Source organism: Salvelinus fontinalis, unplaced genomic scaffold (assembly GCF_029448725.1).
Source record: "Salvelinus fontinalis isolate EN_2023a unplaced genomic scaffold, ASM2944872v1 scaffold_0978, whole genome shotgun sequence".
Lineage (NCBI taxonomy): Eukaryota > Metazoa > Chordata > Actinopteri > Salmoniformes > Salmonidae > Salvelinus > Salvelinus fontinalis.
The window spans coordinates 751-22,290 of NW_026601187.1; the positions used below are offsets into that span (position 1 = coordinate 751).

Consider the following 21,540-nt stretch of genomic DNA (forward strand, 5'->3'; position numbering starts at 1 on the left):
CTCTCCCTCCTACAGCCTTGTTCCTGCTCTGTGCTCTCCCTCCTACAGCCTTGTTCCTGCTCTGTGCTCTCCCTCCTAGAGCTTGTTCTGCTCTGTGCTCTCCCTCCTACAGCCTTGTTCCTGCTCTGTGCTCTCCCTCCTAGAGCCTTGTTCCTGCTCTGTGCTCTCCCTCCTACAGCCTTGTTCCTGCTCTGTGCTCTCCCTCCTAGAGCCTTGTTCCTGCTCTGTGCTCTCCCTCCTACAGCCTTGTTCCTGCTCTGTGCTCTCCCTCCTACAGCCTTGTTCCTGCTCTGTGCTCTCCCTCCTAGAGCCTTGTTCCTGCTCTGTGCTCTCCCTCCTACAGCCTTGTTCCTGCTCTGTGCTCTCCCTCCTACAGCCTTGTTCCTGCTCTGTGCTCTCCCTCCTACAGCCTTGTTCCTGCTCTGTGCTCTCCCTCCTACAGCCTTGTTCCTGCTCTGTGGGGGAAATTCAGGGGGTGTAAAATTATGATTTTTTTTAATAGATTTTTAAAATGTAATCTTTAAGAACAAATTCTTATTTACAATGACGGCCTATCCTGGCCAAACCCTAACCCGGACGACGCTGGGCCAATTGTGCGCCGCCCTGTGAGACCCCCAATCACGGCCGGTTGTGATACAGCCTGGAATCGAAGCAGGGTCTGTAGTGACGCCCCTAGCACTGAGATGCAGTGCCTTAGACCACTGCGCCACTCGGGAGCCCCCGAGTGTGGGTGGGGGGGATTCGGGGGGTGTAGGATAGGGGCTGTATGGGGATTCTGGGGGTGTAGGGGGTGTAGGATAGGGGGTGTATGGGGATTCAGGGGGTGTAGGATAGGGGGTGTATGGGGATTCAGGGGGTGTAGGATAGGGGGTGTATGGGGATTCAGGGGGTGTAGGATAGGGGGTGTATGGGGATTCAGGGGGTGTAGGATAGGGGGTGTATGGGGATTCAGAGGGTGTAGGATAGGGGGTGGAGGGATTCAGGGGGTGTAGGATAGGAGGTGGAGGGATTCAGGGGGTGTAGGATAGGAGGTTCAGGGGGTGTAGGATCGGAGCCTGTGTGTTGCTCTGGATAAGAGCATCAGCTAAATGACATGTCAGTGTCAACAGAGTGTATTAAACCCTGTGTTTCTCCCCTCACAGCGGAACATGCATGTCTGTCTGAGCCCTGCTCTAATGGAGGGAGCTGTGTTGAGACCAGTTTGGGTTATGAGTGTGTCTGTTCCCCGGGCTGGAGCGGACCCTCCTGTAGCCTCAGTAAGAACACACACACACACACACACACACACACACACACACACACACACACACACACACACACACACACACACACACACACACACACACACACACACACACAGACCTCAACACACACACACACACACACACACAGACACACACACAGACACACAGACCTCAACACACACACACACAGACACATAGACCCACACACACACACACACACACACACACAGACCTCAACACACACACACACACAGACCTCAACACACACACACACACACACACACACACAGACACACACACAGACACACACACACAGACCTCAACACACACACACACAGACACATAGACCCACACACACACACACACACACACACACACAGACTCACCCATGACTGTGTCCCCTCTGTCTGCTAGATGTTGATGAGTGCTCTCCTAGCCCCTGTAACCACGGTGGGACCTGTCAGGATCTGGTCCATGCTTACAAGTGTCACTGTCCTCCTCAGTGGACCGGCAAGACCTGCCTCATCGGTAAGACACACCTCTCTCTTTCTCGCCGATCCAATGCTTTTTTCTCAGGTATTTTCTGTAAACAGATAAATAAGCTGTAAGGAATGATGGGACGTGTCAAAGGGCAGTAGGATTAGAAACGGTGTGCCGGAGACTCCAGCATTACCTCTAGACCGGACTACACAGTCATTACCTCTAGACCAGACTACACAGTCATTACCTCTAGACCAGACTACACAGTCATTACCTCTAGACCAGACTACACAGTCATTACCTCTAGACCAGACTACACAGTCATTACCTCTAGGCCAGACTACACAGTCATTACCTCTAGACCAGCCAATCCACTGCTTTTAAATCAATGGTGTGAAGTGAAAAGGTTGGATAATCGGGACATAGCCCGTCTGTCATCATAATGTCCACACCGGCCTTCACTCTAACCACGCTGTGTTATTAAACTCCTCCTCTTCTCAAGACGCCAACGAATGCGACAGCAGGCCCTGTGTCAACGCCAACTCTTGCCGCAACCTGATTGGTGGATACTTCTGCGATTGCGTTCCTGGTTGGACGGGACAGAAATGTGACATCAGTGAGTAGAACTAAGACTGTTCTGTTGCGACTGTGGAGTTATAGGACACCTACCTTCTCTCGCACTCTCAATTTCAATTTAAGGGCTTTATTGACATGGGAAACATATGTTTACATTGCCAAAGCAAGTGAAATAGATAAGAAACAAAAGTGAAATAAACAAAAATTACATTCACACAAGTTCCAGAATAATAAAGACATTTCAAATGTTATGTCTATATACAGTGTTGTAACGATGTGCAAATTAGTTAAAGTACAAAAGGGAAAATAAATGAACACATACAGTTGAAGTCGGAAGTTTACATACAGTACACTTAGTTTGGACTCATTAAAACTTGTTTTTCAACCACTCCACAAATGTCTTGTTAACAAACTATAGTTTTGTCAAGTCGGTTAGGGCATCTACTTTCTGCATGACACAAGTCATTTTTCCAACAATTGTTTACAGACAGATTATTTCACTTATAATTCACTGTATCACAATTCCAGTGGGTCAGAAGTTTACATACACTAAGTTGACTCTGTCTTTAAACAGCTTGGAAAATTCCAGAAAATGTCCTGGCTTTAGAAGCTTCTGATAGGATAATTGACATAATTTGAGTCAATTGGTTAGTGTACCTGTGGATGTATTTCAAGGCCTACCTAACTCAGTACTTCTTTGCTTGACATCATGGGAAAATCAAAAGAAATCAGCCAAGACCTCAGAAAAAAATTGTAGACCTCCACAAGTCTGGTTCATCCTTGGGAGCAATTTCCAAACGCCTGAAGGTACCACGTTCATCTGTACAAACAATAGTACGCAAGTATAAACACCATGGGACCACGCAGCCGTCATACCACTCAGGAAGGAGACGCGTTCTGTCTCCTAGAGATGAACGTACTTTAGTGCAAAAAGTGCAAATCAATCCCAGAACAACAGCAAAGGACCTTGTGAAGATGCTGGAGGAAACAGGTACAAAGGTATCTATATCCACAGTAAAACAAGTCCTATATCGACATAACCTGAAAGGCCGCTCAGCAAGGAAGAAGCCACTGCTCCAAAACCGCCATAAAAAAGCCAGACTACGGTTTGCAACTCCATATGGGGACAAAGGTCGTACTTTTTGGAGAAATGTCCCCTGGTCTGATGAAACAAAAATAGAACTGTTTGGCCATCGTTATGTTTGGAGGAAAAAAAAGCACGGGGGTGGCAGCATCATGTTGTGGGGGTGCTTTGCTGCAGGAGGGGCTGGTGCACTTCACAAAATAGATGGCATCATGAGGCAGGAAAATGATGTGGATATATTGAAGCAACATCTCAAGACCTCAGTCAGGAAGTTAAAGCTTGGTCGCAAATGGGTCTTCCAAATGGACAATGACCCCAAGCATACTTCCATAGTTGTGGCAAAATGGCTTAAGAACAACAAAGTTAAGGTTTGGAGTGGCCATCACAAAGCCCTGACCTAAAGCGTGTGCAAGCAAGGAGGCCTACAAACCTGACTCAGTTACACCAACTCTGTCAGGAGGAATGGGCCAAACTTCACCCAACTTATTGTGGGACGCTTGTGGAAGGCTACCCGAAACATTTGACCCAAGTTAAACAATTTAAAGGCAAAGCTACCAAATACTAATTGAGTGTATGTAAACTTCTGATCCACTGGGAATGTGATGAAAGAAATAAAAGCTGAAATAAATCATTCTCTCTACTATTATTCTGACATATTACATTCTTAAAATAAAGTGGTGATCCTAACTGACCTAAAACAGGGAATTTTTACTAGGATTAAATGTCAGGAATTGTGAAAAACTGAGTTTAAATGTATTTGGCTAAGGTGTATGTAAACTTCCGACTTCAACTGTAAATATGGGTTGTATTTACAATGGTGTTTGTTCTTCACTGGTTGCTCTCTTGTGGAAATAGGTCACAAATCCTGCTGCTGTGATGGTACACTGTGGTATTTCACCCAGTAGACATGGGAGTTTATCAAAATTGTTTGTTTTCAAATTCTTTGTGGATCTGTGTAATCTCAGGAAAATATGTTTCTCTAATATGGTCATACATTCTGTGAGGAAGTGCAGCTCAGTTTCCACCACATTTTGTGGGCAGTGTGCACATAAGCCTGTCTTCTCTTGAGAGCCAGGTCTCTCTCTGTGTGTCTCTCTCTGTCTCACTATCACCATTTCTCTCACTCACTTACAATCTCAGCACAGTCGATGTAATTTCACCCAGAGCCCTATGGGCCCTGGTCTAAAGTAGTGCACTATATAGGGAATAGGGTGCCATTTCCAATGCAGACAGAGTTGGCAGTGTGTACAAGCGTGTCCTTGTGTTCAGTGACGAGGATCCTTTATCATTACTAGAGTCCCATGTAGGCAAGGATAGTTGATTATCTCTGGGATGCCAAGGATAGTTGATTATCTCTGGGATGCCAAGGATAGTTGATTATCTCTGGGATGCCAAGGATAGTTGATTATCTCTGGGATGCCAAGGATAGTTGATTATCTCTGGGATGCCAAGGATAGTTGATTATCTCTGGGATGCCAAGGATAGGTGATTATCTCTGGGATGCCAAGGATATGTGATTATCTCTGGGATGCCAAGGATAGGTGATTATCTCTGGGATGCCAAGGATAGTTGATTATCTCTGGGATGCCAAGGATAGTTGATTATCTCTGGGATGCCAAGGATAGTTGATTATCTCTGGGATGCCAAGGATAGTTGATTATCTCTGGGATGCCAAGGATAGTTGATTATCTCTGGGATGCCAAGGATAGTTGATTATCTCTGGGATGCCAAGGATAGTTGATTATCTCTGGGATGCCAAGGATAGTTGATTATCTCTGGGATGCCAAGGATAGTTGATTATCTCTGGGATGCCAAGGATAGTTGATTATCTCTGGGATGCCAAGGATAGTTGATTATCTCTGGGATGCCAAGGATAGTTGATTATCTCTGGGATGCCAAGGATAGTTGATTATCTCTGGGATGCCAAGGATAGTTGATTATCTCTGGGATGCCAAGGATAGTTGACTATCTCTGGGATGCCAAGGATAGTTGACTATCTCTGGGATGCCAAGGATAGTTGATTATCTCTGGGATGCCAAGGATAGTTGACTATCTCTGGGATGCCAAGGATAGTTGATTATCTCTGGGATGCCAAGGATAGTTGATTATCTCTGGGATGCCAAGGATAGTTGATTATCTCTGGGATGCCAAGGATAGTTGATTATCTCTGGGATGCCAAGGATAGTTGATTATCTCTGGGATGCCAAGGCTAGTTGATTATCTCTGGGATGCCAAGGCTAGTTGATTATCTCTGGGATGCCAAGGCTAGTTGATTATCTCTGGGATGCCAAGGATAGTTGACTATCTCTGGGATGCCAAGGCTAGTTGATTATCTCTGGGATGCCAAGGATAGTTGACTATCTCTGGGATGCCAAGGATAGTTGACTATCTCTGGGATGCCAAGGATAGTTGACTATCTCTGGGATGCCAAGGATAGTTGACTATCTCTGGGATGCCAAGGATAGTTGATTATCTCTGGGATGCCAAGGATAGTTGATTATCTCTGGGATGCCAAGGATAGTTGATTATCTCTGGGATGCCAAGGCTAGTTGATTATCTCTGGGATGCCAAGGATAGTTGATTATCTCTGGGATGCCAAGGATAGTTGATTATCTCTGGGATGCCAAGGATAGTTGATTATCTCTGGGATGCCAAGGATAGTTGATTATCTCTGGGATGCCAAGGATAGTTGATTATCTCTGGGATGCCAAGGCTAGTTGATTATCTCTGGGATGCCAAGGCTAGTTGATTATCTCTGGGATGCCAAGGCTAGTTGATTATCTCTGGGATGCCAAGGATAGTTGACTATCTCTGGGATGCCAAGGATAGTTGACTATCTCTGGGATGCCAAGGATAGTTGACTATCTCTGGGATGCCAAGGATAGTTGACTATCTCTGGGATGCCAAGGATAGTTGACTATCTCTGGGATGCCAAGGATAGTTGATTATCTCTGGGATGCCAAGGATAGTTGATTATCTCTGGGATGCCAAGGATAGTTGATTATCTCTGGGATGCCAAGGATAAAAACAAGGTACACACTCACACACACACACACACACACACACACACACACACACACACACACACACACACACACACACACACACACACACACACACACACACACACACACACACACAGTGCTACATTCACTTGGCTCAGTTGGTGGGTTATTATGTTTAAAAACATCATATTATCCAGATATTTACATGTCGGTGTTTTAAAACATGTAATTTCCCCCCCCCCATCTAGATATCAATGACTGCAGGGACCAATGTCAGCACGGAGGAACCTGCAGGGTATGTTTCTGTTTGGGGATCTGTCTCGTATCAGAGATTATCAAACACGTTGTTTTATGTGTTCAGCTTGTTCTTTTTTGTTTCCAGTTTCTTTTCACACCACAAACTCATTTACAGCGTTAAAAAAAAAATATATATATATATATAGCAACAGTTGTGAAGCGTTCTGTTCTCTGGAAGGCAACAACTCTGTGGAGTTTTAAAGTTGTTCTGGAATCCATCAATGAAATTAAATAATGAGGAGGAGGAGGAGGAGGAGGAGGAGGAGGAGGAGGAGGAGGAGGAGGAGGAGGAGGAGGAGGAGGAGAAGAGAGCAGAGATTCCTTAAACACTTTAGGTTAAATGGCCCTCAACATTATTGTGTTAAATTACTGTTGGATGAGCGGGTGTTGCTCTGTCCTTCCTACAACCCTCTTCTTCTCTTTAACCTTCCCTGATTGACATCCTGTGTTAGCCGAACACTTCCTGTTCTCTAAGGAAGATTAAAGGGATCTCTGGCCAGCTAGATTAAAGGGGTCTCTGGCCAGCTAGATTAAAGGGGTCTCTGGCCAGCTAGATTAAAGGGGTCTCTGCCCAGCTAGATTAAAGGGATCTCTGCCCAGCTAGATTAAAGGGATCTCTGGCCAGCTAGATTAAAGGGGTCTCTGCCCAGCTAGATTAAAGGGGTCTCTGCCCAGCTAGATTAAAGGGATCTCTGCCCAGCTAGATTAAAGGGGTCTCTGGCCAGCTAGATTAAAGGGATCTCTGCCCAGCTAGATTAAAGGGGTCTCTGCCCAGCTAGATTAAAGGGATCTCTGCCCAGCTAGATTAAAGGGGTCTCTGCCCAGCTAGATTAAAGGGATCTCTGCCCAGCTAGATTAAATGGGTCTCTGCCCAGCTAGATTAAAGGGATCTCTGCCCAGCTAGATTAAATGGGTCTCTGCCCAGCTAGATTAAAGGGGTCTCTGCCCAGCTAGATTAAATGGGTCTCTGCCCAGCTAGATTAAAGGGATCTCTGGCCAGCTAGCTGGATGGCTGTCTGTGTTCCTGGACCTGGCTAGTATTTCTGGAGTATGTAGCTAGTAGAACTAGCTAAGTGGTGCATACTAAAACACGTTGTGTATTCTAGGATTTGGTGAACGGGTACCGCTGTGTGTGTCCTGCGGGTTACTCTGGAGACCACTGTGAGAGAGATGTGGATGAATGTGCCGGCTCTCCCTGTCTGAACGGCGGGCGATGCCAAGACCAAGTCAACGGTTTCACCTGCCTCTGTCTGCCAGGATTCTCAGGACAACTGTGTCAGGTAAGTTTTGGTGCAACCTTCAAACCCTTCCCCACTGTTCTTTAACTTAACTTAGTTCCCATTCTGTCCCTGGTGAGCAACATTGAAACCCTTCCCCTTAACCCCCAACTCCCCACTGTCTTTTAACCTTAGTTCCCGTCTCCTTTCTGGTGCCTACTAGACTACCCCACCCCGCCTACTAGACTACCCCACCCTGTCTACTACCCCACCCTGTCTACTAGACCACCCCACCCTGTCTACTAGACTACCCCCACCCTGCCTACTAGACTACCCCACCCTATCTACTAGACTACCCCACCCTGCCAACTAGACTACCCCACCCTGCCTACTAGACTACCCCACCCTATCTACTAGACTACCCCACCCTGCCTACTAGACTACCCCACCTTGTCTACTAGACTACCCCACCCTGCCTACTAGACTACCCCACCCTATCTACTAGACTACCCCACCCTATCTACTAGACTACCCCACCCTGCCTACTAGACTACCCCACCCTGCCAACTAGACTACCCCACCCTGCCAACTAGACTACCCCACCCTGCCAACTAGACTACCCCACCCTGCCTACTAGACTACCCCACCCTGCCTACTAGACTACCCCACCCTATCTACTAGACTACCCCACCCTGTCTACTAGACTACCCCCACCCTGTCTACTAGACTACCCCCACCCTGTCTACTACCCCACCCCACCTACTAGACTACCCCACCCTGTCTACTACCCCACCCTGTCTACTAGACCACCCCACCCTGTCTACTAGACTACCCCACCCTGCCTACTAGACTACCCCACCCTGTCTACTAGACTACCCCCACCCCGCCTACTAGACTACCCCACCCTGCCTACTAGACTACCCCACCCTGCCTACTAGACTACCCCACCCTGCCTACTAGACTACCCCACCCTATCTACTAGACTACCCCACCCTGTCTACTAGACTACCCCCACCCTGTCTACTAGACTACCCCCACCCTGTCTACTACCCCACCCCACCTACTAGACTACCCCACCCTGTCTACTACCCCACCCTGTCTACTAGACCACCCCACCCTGTCTACTAGACTACCCCACACTGCCTACTAGACTACCCCACCCTGTCTACTAGACTACCCCCACCCCGCCTACTAGACTACCCCACCCTGCCTACTAGACTACCCCACCCTGCCTACTAGACTACCCCCACCCCGCCAACTAGACTACCCCACCCTGCCTACTAGACTACCCCACCCTGCCTACTAGACTACCCCACCCTTTCTACTAGACTACCCCACCCCGCCTACTAGACTACCCCCACCCCGCCTACTAGACTACCCCACCCTGCCTACTAGACTACCCCACCCTGCCCACTAGACTACCCCACCCTGCCTACTAGACTACCCCACCCTGCCTACTAGACTACCCCACCCTGCCTACTAGACTACCCCACCCTGCCTACTAGACTACCCCACCCTGTCTACTAGACTACCCCACCCTGCCTACTAGACTACCCCACCCTGCCTACTAGACTACCCCACCCTGCCTACTAGACTACCCCACCCTGCCTACTAGACTACCCCACCCTGCCTACTAGACTACCCCCACCCTGCCTACTAGACTACCCCACCCTGTCTACTAGACTACCCCACCCCGCCTACTAGACTACCCCCACCCTGCCTACTAGACTACCCCACCCTTTCTACTACCCCCACCCCGCCTACTAGACTACCCCACCCTGCCTACTAGACTACCCCACCCTGCCTACTAGACTACCCCACCCTGCCTACTAGACTACCCCACCCTGCCTACTAGACTACCCCACCCTGCCTACTAGACTACCCCCACCCTGCCTACTAGACTACCCCACCCTGTCCACTAGACTACCCCACCCTGTCTATTAGACTACCCCCACCCTGTCTACTAGACTACCCCACCCTGCCTACTAGACTACCCCACCCTGTCTATTAGACTACCCCACCCTGCCTACTAGACTACCCCACCCTGCCTACTAGACTACCCCCACCCTGCCTACTAGACTACCCCACCCTGTCTATTAGACTACCCCCACCCTGCCTACTAGACTACCCCACCCTGTCTATTAGACTACCCCACCCTGTCTACTAGACTACCCCACCCTGTCTACTAGACTACCCCACCCTGCCTACTAGACTACCCCACCCTGCCTACTAGACTACCCCACCCTGCCTACTAGACTACCCCACCCTGCCTACTAGACTACCCCACCCTGTCTACTAGACTACCCCACCCTGCCTACTAGACTACCCCACCCTGTCTACTAGACTACCCCACCCTGCCTCTAGACTACCCCACCCTGTCTACTAGACTACCCCACCCTGTCTACTAGACTACCCCACCCTGCCTACTAGACTACCCCACCCTGCCTACTAGACTACCCCACCCTGCCTACTAGACTACCCCACCCTGCCTACTAGACTACCCCACCCTGCCTACTAGACTACCCCACCCTGCCTACTAGACTACCCCACCCTGCCTACTAGACTACCCCACCCTGCCTACTAGACTACCCCACCCTGCCTACTAGACTACCCCACCCTGCCTACTAGACTACCCCACCCTGCCTACTAGACTACCCCACCCTGCCTACTAGACTACCCCACCCTGCCTACTAGACTACCCCCACCCTGCCTACTAGACTACCCCACCCTGTCTACTAGACTACCCCACCCTGTCTACTAGACCACCCCACCCTGCCTACTAGACTACCCCACCCTGCCTACTAGACTACCCCACCCTGCCTACTAGACTACCCCACCCTGCCTACTAGACTACCCCACCCTGCCTACTAGACTACCCCACCCTGTCTACTAGACTACCCCACCCTGCCCACTAGACTACCCCCACCCTGTCCACTAGACTACCCCACCCTGCCTACTAGACTACCCCACCCTGCCTACTAGACTACCCCACCCTGCCTACTAGACTACCCCACCCTGCCTACTAGACTACCCCACCCTGCCTACTAGACTACCCCCACCCTGCCTACTAGACTACCCCACCCTGTCTACTAGACTACCCCACCCTGTCTATTAGACTACCCCACCCTGTCTACTAGACTACCCCACCTTGTCTACTAGACTACCCCACCTTGTCTACTAGACTACCCCACCTTGTCTACTAGACTACCCCACCTTGTCTACTAGACTACCCCACCTTGTCTACTAGACTACCCCACCCTGCCTACTAGACTACCCCACCCTGCCTACTAGACTACCCCACCCTGCCTACTAGACTACCCCACCCTGCCTACTAGACTACCCCCACCCTGCCTACTAGACTACCCCACCCTGTCTACTAGACTACCCCACCCTGCCTACTAGACTACCCCCACCCTGTCTACTAGACTACCCCACCCTGCCTACTAGACTACCCCCACCCTGCCTACTAGACTACCCCACCCTGCCTACTAGACTACCCCACCCTGCCTACTAGACTACCCCACCCTGCCTACTAGACTACCCCACCCTGCCTACTAGACTACCCCCACCCTGCCTACTAGACTACCCCACCCTGTCTACTAGACTACCCCCACCCTGCCTACTAGACTACCCCCACCCTGCCTACTAGACTACCCCCACCCTGCCTACTAGACCACCCCACCCTGCCTACTAGACTACCCCACCCTGCCTACTAGACTACCCCCACCCTGCCTACTAGACTACCCCACCCTGCCTACTAGACTACCCCACCCTGCCTACTAGACTACCCCACCCTGCCTACTAGACTACCCCACCCTGTCTACTAGACTACCCCACCCTGCCTACTAGACTACCCCACCCTGCCTACTAGACTACCCCACCCTTTCTACTAGACTACCCCACCCTGCCTACTAGACTACCCCACCCTGCCTACTAGACTACCCCCACCCTGCCTACTAGACTACCCCCACCCTGCCTACTAGACTACCCCACCCTGCCTACTAGACTACCCCACCCTGCCTACTAGACTACCCCCACCCTGCCTACTAGACTACCCCACCCTGCCTACTAGACTACCCCACCCTGACTACTAGACTACCCCACCCTGTCTACTAGACTACCCCCACCCTGCCTACTAGACTACCCCACCCTGCCTACTAGACTACCCCACCCTGTCTACTAGACTACCCCACCCTGCCTACTAGACTACCCCACCCTGTCTACTAGACTACCCCCACCCTGCCTACTAGACTACCCCACCCTGCCTACTAGACTACCCCACCCTGTCTACTACCCCACCCTGCCTACTACCCCACCCTGTCTATTAGACTACCCCACCCTGTCTACTAGACTACCCCACCCTGCCTACTAGACTACCCCACCCTGCCTACTAGACTACCCCACCCTGTCTACTACCCCACCCTGCCTACTACCCCACCCTGTCTATTAGACTACCCCACCCTGTCTACTAGACTACCCCACCCTGCCTACTAGACTACCCCACCCTGCCTACTAGACTACCCCACCCTGCCTACTAGACTACCCCACCCTGTCTACTAGACTACCCCACCCTGCCTACTAGACTACCCCCATCCTGCCTACTAGACTACCCCACCCTGCCTACTAGACTACCCCACCCTTTCTACTAGACTACCCCACCCTGCCTACTACCCCACCCTGCCTACTAGACTACCCCACCCTGCCTACTAGACTACCCCACCCTGCCTACTAGACTACCCCACCCTGCCTACTAGACTACCCCACCCTGTCTACTAGACTACCCCACCCTGCCTACTAGACTACCCCACCCTGCCTACTAGACTACCCCACCCTGCCTACTAGACTACCCCCACCCTGTCTTCTAGACTACCCCACCCTGCCTACTAGACTACCCCACCCTGTCTACTAGACTACCCCACCCTGTCTACTAGACTACCCCACCCTGCCTACTAGACTACCCCACCCTGCCTACTAGACTACCCCACCCTGCCTACTAGACTACCCCACCCTGCCTACTAGACTACCCCCGCCCTGTCTACTAGACTACCCCCGCCCTGCCTACTAGACTACCCCCACCCTGCCTACTAGACTACCCCACCCTGCCTACTAGACTACCCCACCCTGCCTACTAGACTACCCCACCCTGCCTACTAGACTACCCCACCCTGCCTACTAGACTACCCCACCCTGCCTACTAGACTACCCCACCCTGCCTACTAGACTACCCCACCCTGCCTACTAGACTACCCTACCCTGTCTACTAGACTACCCCACCCTGTCTACTAGACTACCCCACCCTGCCTACTAGACTTCCCCACCCTGCCCATTAGACTACCCCCACCCTGCCCACTAGACTACCCCACCCTGCCCACTAGACTACCCCACCCTGCCCACTAGACTACCCCACCCTGCCCACTAGACTACCCCACCCTGCCCACTAGACTACCCCACCCTGCCCACTAGACTACCCCACCCTGGCTACTAGACTACCCCACCCTGCCTACTAGACTACCCCACCCTGTCTACTAGACTACCCCACCCTGCCTACTAGACTACCCCCACCCTGCCTACTAGACTACCCCACCCTGCCTACTAGACTACCCCACCCTGCCTACTAGACTACCCCACCCTGCCTACTAGACTACCCCACCCTGTCTACTAGACTACCCCACCCTGTCTACTAGACTACCCCACCCTGCCTACTAGACTACCCCACCCTGCCTACTAGACTACCCCACCCTGCCTACTACCCCACCCTGCCTACTAGACTACCCCACCCTGTCTACTAGACTACCCCCACCCTGCCTACTAGACTACCCCACCCTGTCTACTAGACTACCCCACCCTGTCTACTAGACTACCCCACCCTGTCTACTAGACTACCCCACCCTGCCTACTAGACTACCCCACCCTGCCTACTAGACTACCCCACCTTGTCTACTAGACTACCCCACCTTGTCTACTAGACTACCCCACCTTGTCTACTAGACTACCCCACCTTGTCTACTAGACTACCCCACCTTGTCTACTAGACTACCCCACCTTGTCTACTAGACTACCCCACCTTGTCTACTAGACTACCCCACCCTGCCTACTAGACTACCCCCACCCTGCCTACTAGACTACCCCCACCCTGCCTACTAGACTACCCCACCCTGCCTACTAGACTACCCCACCCTGTCTACTACCCCACCCTGTCTATTACCCCACCCTGTCTACTAGACTACCCCACCCTGTCTACTAGACTACCCCCGCCCTGCCCACTAGACTACCCCCGCCCTGCCCACTAGACTACCCCACCCTGTCTACTAGACTACCCCACCCTGCCTACTAGACTACCCCACCCTGCCTACTAGACTACCCCCACCCTGCCTACTAGACTACCCCACCCTGCCTACTAGACTACCCCACCCTGTCTACTAGACTACCCCACCCTGTCTACTAGACTACCCCACCCTGCCTACTAGACTACCCCACCCTGCCTACTAGACTACCCCCACCCTGCCTACTAGACTACCCCACCCTGCCTACTAGACTACCCCACCCTGTCTACTACCCCACCCTGTCTACTACCCCACCCTGTCTACTAGACTACCCCACCCTGTCTACTACCCCACCCTGTCTACTAGACTACCCCACCCTGTCTACTAGACTACCCCCGCCCTGCCCACTAGACTACCCCACCCTGTCTACTAGACTACCCCACCCTGCCTACTAGACTACCCCACCCTGTCTACTAGACTTCCCCACCCTGTCTATTAGACTACCCCCACCCTGCCCACTAGACTACCCCACCCTGCCCACTAGACTACCCCACCCTGCCCACTAGACTACCCCACCCTGCCCACTAGACTACCCCACCCTGCCCACTAGACTACCCCACCCTGCCCACTAGACTACCCCACCCTGCCCACTAGACTACCCCACCCTGCCCACTAGACTACCCCACCCTGCCTACTAGACTACCCCACCCTGCCTACTACCCCACCCTGCCTACTAGACTACCCCACCCTGTCTACTAGACTACCCCCACCCTGCCTACTAGACTACCCCACCCTGTCTACTAGACTACCCCACCCTGTCTACTAGACTACCCCACCCTGTCTACTAGACTACCCCACCCTGCCTACTAGACTACCCCACCCTGCCTACTAGACTACCCCACCTTGTCTACTAGACTACCCCACCTTGTGTACTAGACTACCCCACCTTGTCTACTAGACTACCCCACCTTGTCTACTAGACTACCCCACCTTGTCTACTAGACTACCCCACCTTGTCTACTAGACTACCCCACCTTGTCTACTAGACTACCCCACCTTGTCTACTAGACTACCCCACCTTGTCTACTAGACTACCCCACCCTGCCTACTAGACTACCCCCACCCTGCCTACTAGACTACCCCACCCTGCCTACTAGACTACCCCACCCTGCCTACTAGACTACCCCACCCTGCCTACTAGACTACCCCACCCTGTCTACTATACTACCCCACCCTGCCTACTAGACTACCCCACCCTGCCTACTAGACTACCCCCACCCTGCCTACTAGACTACCCCACCCTGCCTACTAGACTACCCCACCCTGTCTACTACCCCACCCTGTCTACTACCCCACCCTGTCTACTAGACTACCCCACCCTGTCTACTACCCCACCCTGTCTACTAGACTACCCTACCCTGTCTACTAGACTACCCCCGCCCTGCCCACTAGACTACCCCACCCTGTCTACTAGACTACCCCACCCTGCCCACTAGACTACCCCACCCTGTCTACTAGACTACCCCACCCTGCCCACTAGACTACCCCACCCTGCCTACTAGACTACCCCACCCTGCCTACTAGACTACCCCACCCTGCCTACTAGACTACCCCACCCTGCCTACTAGACCACCCCACCCTGTCTACTAGACTACCCCACCCTGTCTACTAGACTACCCCACCCTGCCTACTAGACTACCCCACCCTGCCTACTAGACTACCCCACCTTGTCTACTAGACTACCCCACCTTGTCTACTAGACTACCCCACCTTGTCTACTAGACTACCCCACCTTGTCTACTAGACTACCCCACCTTGTCTACTAGACTACCCCACCTTGTCTACTAGACTACCCCACCTTGTCTACTAGACTACCCCACCCTGCCTACTAGACTACCCCACCCTGCCTACTAGACTACCCCACCCTGTCTACTAGACTACCCCACCCTGTCTACTAGACTACCCTGTCTACTCGACTACCCCACCCTGTCTACTAGACTACCCTGTCTACTAGACTACCCCCACCCTGCCCACTAGACTACCCCCACCCTGCCCACTAGACTACCCCACCCTGCCCACTAGACTACCCCACCCTGCCTACTAGACTACCCCACCCTGTCTACTAGACTACCCCACCCTGTCTACTAGACTACCCCCACCCTGCCCACTAGACTACCCCACCCTGCCTACTAGACTACCCCACCCTGTCTACTAGACTACCCCACCCTGTCTACTAGACTACCCCACCCTGTCTACTAGACTACCCCCACCCTGCCCACTAGACTACCCCCACCCTGCCCACTAGACTACCCCCACCCTGCCCACTAGACTACCCCCACCCTGCCCACTAGACTACCCCACCCTGCCCACTAGACTACCCCACCCTGTCTACTAGACTACCCCACCCTGTCTACTAGACTACCCCACCCTGTCTACTAGACTACCCCACCCTGTCTACTAGACTACCCCCACCCTGCCTACTAGACTACCCCCACCCTGCCCACTAGACTACCCCCACCCTGCCTACTAGACTACCCCACCCTGCCTACTAGACTACCCCACCCTGCCTACTAGACTACCCCCACCCTGCCTACTAGACTACCCCACCCTGCCTACTAGACTACCCCACCCTGTCTACTACCCCACCCTGTCTACTACCCCACCCTGTCTACTAGACTACCCCACCCTGTCTACTACCCCACCCTGTCTACTAGACTACCCCACCCTGTCTACTAGACTACCCCCACCCTGCCTACTAGACTACCCCCACCTTGTCTACTAGACTACCCCACCTTGTCTACTAGACTACCCCACCTTGTCTACTAGACTACCCCACCTTGTCTACTAGACTACCCCACCCTGCCTACTAGACTACCCCACCCTGTCTACTAGACTACCCCACCTTGTCTACTAGACTACCCCCACCCTGCCCACTAGACTACCCCCACCCTGCCCACTAGACTACCCCCACCTGCCCACTAGACTACCCCACCCTGCCTACTAGACTACCCCACCCTGTCTACTAGACTACCCCACCCTGTCTACTAGACTACCCCCACCCTGCCCACTAGACTACCCCACCCTGCCTACTAGACTACCCCACCCTGTCTACTAGACTACCCCACCCTGTCTACTAGACTACCCCCACCCTGCCCACTAGACTACCCCCACCCTGCCCACTAGACTACCCCCACCCTGCCCACTAGACTACCCCACCCTGCCCACTAGACTACCCCACCCTGCCTACTAGACTACCCCACCCTGTCTACTGGACTACCCCACCCTGTCTACTAGACTACCCCACCCTGTCTACTAGACTACCCCCACCCTGCCTACTAGACTACCCCCACCCTGCCCACTAGACTACCCCCACCCTGCCTACTAGACTACCCCCACCCTGCCTACTAGACTACCCCACCCTGTCTACTAGACTACCCCACCCTGTCTACTAGACTACACCACCCTTTCTACTAGACTACCCCACCCTGTCTACTAGACTACCCCACCCTGCCTACTAGACTACCCCACCCTGCCTACTAGACTACCCCACCCTGCCTACTAGACTACCCCACCCTGTCTACTAGACTACCCCACCCTGTCTACTAGACTACCCCACCCTGTCTACTAGACTACCCCACCCTGTCTACTAGACTACCCCACCTTGCCTACTAGACTACCCCCACCCTGCCTACTAGACTACCCCCACCCTGCCTACTAGACTACCCCCACCCTGCCTACTAGACTACCCCACCCTGCCTACTAGACTACCCCCACCCTGCCTACTAGACTACCCCCACCCTGCCTACTAGACTACCCCCACCCTGCCTACTAGACTACCCCACCCTTTCTACTACCCCCACCCCGCCTACTAGACTACCCCCACCCTGCCTACTAGACTACCCCACCCTTTCTACTACCCCCACCCCGCCTACTAGACTACCCCACCCTGCCTACTAGACTACCCCACCCTTTCTACTACCCCCACCCCGCCTACTAGACTACCCCACCCTGCCTATTAGACTACCCCACCCTTTCTACTACCCCCACCCCGCCTTCTAGACTACCCCACCCTGCCTACTAGACTACCCCACCCTGCCTACTAGACTACCCCACCCTGCCTACTAGACTACCCCCACCCTGCCTACTAGACTACCCCACCCTATCTACTAGACTACCCCACCCTGCCTACTAGACTACCCCACCCTGCCTACTAGACTACCCCACCCTGCCTACTAGACTACCCCACCCTGCCTACTAGACTACCCCACCCTGCCTACTAGACTACCCCACCCTGCCTACTAGACTACCCCACCCTATCTACTAGACTACCCCACACTGCCTACTAGACTACCCCCACCCTGCCTACTAGACTACCCCACCCTGCCTACTAGACTACCCCACCCTGCCTACTAGACTACCCCACCCTGCCTACTAGACTACCCCACCCTGCCTACTAGACTACCCCACCCTGCCTACTAGACTACCCCACCCTGCCTACGAGACTACCCCACCCTGCCTACTAGACTACCCCACCCTGCTTACTAGACTACCCCACCCTGCCTACTAGACTACCACACCCTGCCTACTAGACTACCCCACCCTGTCTACTAGACTACCCCCACCCTGCCTACTAGACTACCCCCACCCTGTCTACTAGACTACCCCACCCTGTCTACTAGACTACCCCCACCCTGCCTCTAGACTACCCCCACCCTGCCTACTAGACTACCCCACCCTGCCTACTAGACTACCCCACCCTGTCTACTAGACTACCCCACCCTGTCTACTAGACTACCCCCACCCTGCCTACTAGACTACCCCACCCTGCCTACTAGACTAACCCACCCTGCCTACTAGACTACCCCACCCTGCCTACTAGACTACCCCACCCTGTCTACTAGACTACCCCCACCCTGCCTACTAGACTACCCCACCCTGCCTACTAGACTACCCCACCCTGCCTACTAGACTACCCCACCCTGTCTACTACCCCACCCTGTCTACTACCCCACCCTGTCTACTACCCCACCCTGTCTATTAGACTACCCCACCCTGCCTACTAGACTACCCCACCCTGCCTACTAGACTACCCCACCCTGCCTACTAGACTACCCCACCCTGTCTACTAGACTACCCCACCCTGCCTACTACCCCACCCTGCCTACTAGACTACCCCACCCTGCCTACTAGACTACCCCACCCTGCCTACTAGACTACCCCCACCCTGCCTACTAGACTACCCCACCCTGCCTACTAGACTACCCCCACCCTGTCTTCTAGACTACCCCACCCTGCCTACTAGACTACCCCACCCTGTCTACTAGACTACCCCACCCTGCCTACTAGACTACCCCACCCTGCCTACTAGACTACCCCACCCTGCCTACTAGACTACCCCACCCTGCCTACTAGACTACCCCACCCTGCCTACTACACTACCCCACCCTGCCTACTAGACTACCACACCCTGCTTACTAGACTACCCCCGCCCTGCCTACTAGACTACCCCCACCCTGCCTACTAGACTACCCCACCCTGCCTACTAGACTACCCCACCCTGTCTACTAGACTTCCCCACCCTGTCTATTAGACTACCCCCACCCTGCCCACTAGACTACCCCCACCCTGCATACTAGACTACCCCACCCTGCCTACTAGACTACCCCACCCTGCCTACTAGACTACCCCACCCTGTCTACTAGACTACCCCCGCCCTGCCTACTAGACTACCCCCGCCCTGCCTACTAGACTACCCCACCCTGCCTACTAGACTACCCCACCCTGCCTACTAGACTACCCCACCCTGCCTACTAGACTACCCCACCCTGCCTACTAGACTACCCCACCCTGTCTACTAGACTACCCCACCCTGTCTACTAGACTTCCCCACCCTGTCTATTAGACTACCCCCACCCTGCCCACTAGACTACCCCACCCTGCCCACTAGACTAACCCACCCTGCCCACTAGACTACCCCACCCTGCCTACTAGACTACCCCACCCTGGCTACTAGACTACCCCACCCTGCCTACTAGACTACCCCACCCTGTCTACTAGACTACCCCCACCCTGTCTACTAGACTACCCCCACCCTGCCTACTAGACTACCCCCACCCTGCCTACTAGACTACCCCACCCTGCCTACTAGACTACCCCACCCTGCCTACTAGACTACCCCACCCTGCCTACTAGACTACCCCACCCTGTCTACTAGACTACCCCCACCCTGTCTACTAGACTACCCCACCCTGTCTACTAGACTACCCGACCCTGTCTACTAGACTACCCCACCCTGTCTACTAGACTACCCCACCCTGCCTACTAGACTACCCCACCCTGTCTACTAGACTACCCCACCCTGCCTACTAGACTACCCCACCCTGCCTACTAGACTACCCCACCCTGTCTACTTGACTACCCCACCCTGCCTACTAGACTACGCCACCCTGCCTACTAGACTACCCCCACCCTGCCTACTAGACTACCCCACCCTGCCTACTAGACTACCCCACCCTGTCTACTACCCCACCCTGTCTACTAGACTACCCCACCCTGTCTACTAGACTACCCCACCCTGTCTACTAGACTACCCCCGCCCTGCCCACTAGACTACCCCACCCTGTCTACTAGACTACCCCACCCTGCCCACTAGACTACCCCACCCTGCCTACTAGACTACCCCACCCTGCCTACTAGACTACCCCACCCTGTCTACTAGTCTACCCCCGCCCTGCCTACTAGACTACCCCCGCCCTGCCTACTAGACTACCCCACCCTGCCTACTAGACTACCCCACCCTGCCTACTAGACTACCCCACCCTGCCTACTAGACTACCCCACCCTGCCTACTAGACTACCCCACCCTGTCTACTAGACTACCCCCACCCTGTCTACTAGACTACCCCACCCTGTCTACTAGACTACCCGACCCTGTCTACTAGACTACCCCACCCTGTCTACTAGACTACCCCACCCTGCCTACTAGACTACCCCCACCCTGCCTACTAGACTACCCCACCCTGTCTACTAGACTACCCCACCCTGTCTACTAGACTACACCACCCTTTCTACTAGACTACCCCACCCTGTCTACTAGACTACCCCACCCTGCCTACTAGACTACCCCACCCTGCCTACTAGACTACCCCACCCTGCCTACTAGACTACCCCACCCTGTCTACTAGACTACCCCACCCTGTCTACTAGACTACCCCACCCTGTCTACTAGACTACCCCACCCTGTCTACTAGACTACCCCACCTTGCCTACTAGACTACCCCCACCCTGCCTACTAGACTACCCCCACCCTGCCTACTAGACTACCCCCACCCTGCCTACTAGACTACCCCCACCCTGCCTACTAGACTACCCCAC

The 21,540-nt window shown here is 53.4% G+C and overlaps 1 protein-coding gene across 1 annotated transcript in view; it reads left to right on the forward strand.

Annotated features, from left to right (window-relative positions):
• The first annotated feature begins 1,063 nt into the window (after positions 1-1,063).
• LOC129847961 (protein jagged-1b-like) overlaps positions 1,064-21,540 on the forward strand; it is a 68,250-nt gene continuing 47,773 nt past the window's right edge. Inside the window, exons 1-5 of the mRNA XM_055915539.1 lie at positions 1,064-1,256; positions 1,659-1,772; positions 2,227-2,340; positions 6,638-6,684; positions 7,793-7,966. Coding sequence (XP_055771514.1) covers positions 1,094-1,256; positions 1,659-1,772; positions 2,227-2,340; positions 6,638-6,684; positions 7,793-7,966 — 612 coding nt within the window. The 5' untranslated portion in view covers positions 1,064-1,093. The remainder of the gene's footprint in view (positions 1,257-1,658; positions 1,773-2,226; positions 2,341-6,637; positions 6,685-7,792; positions 7,967-21,540) is intronic.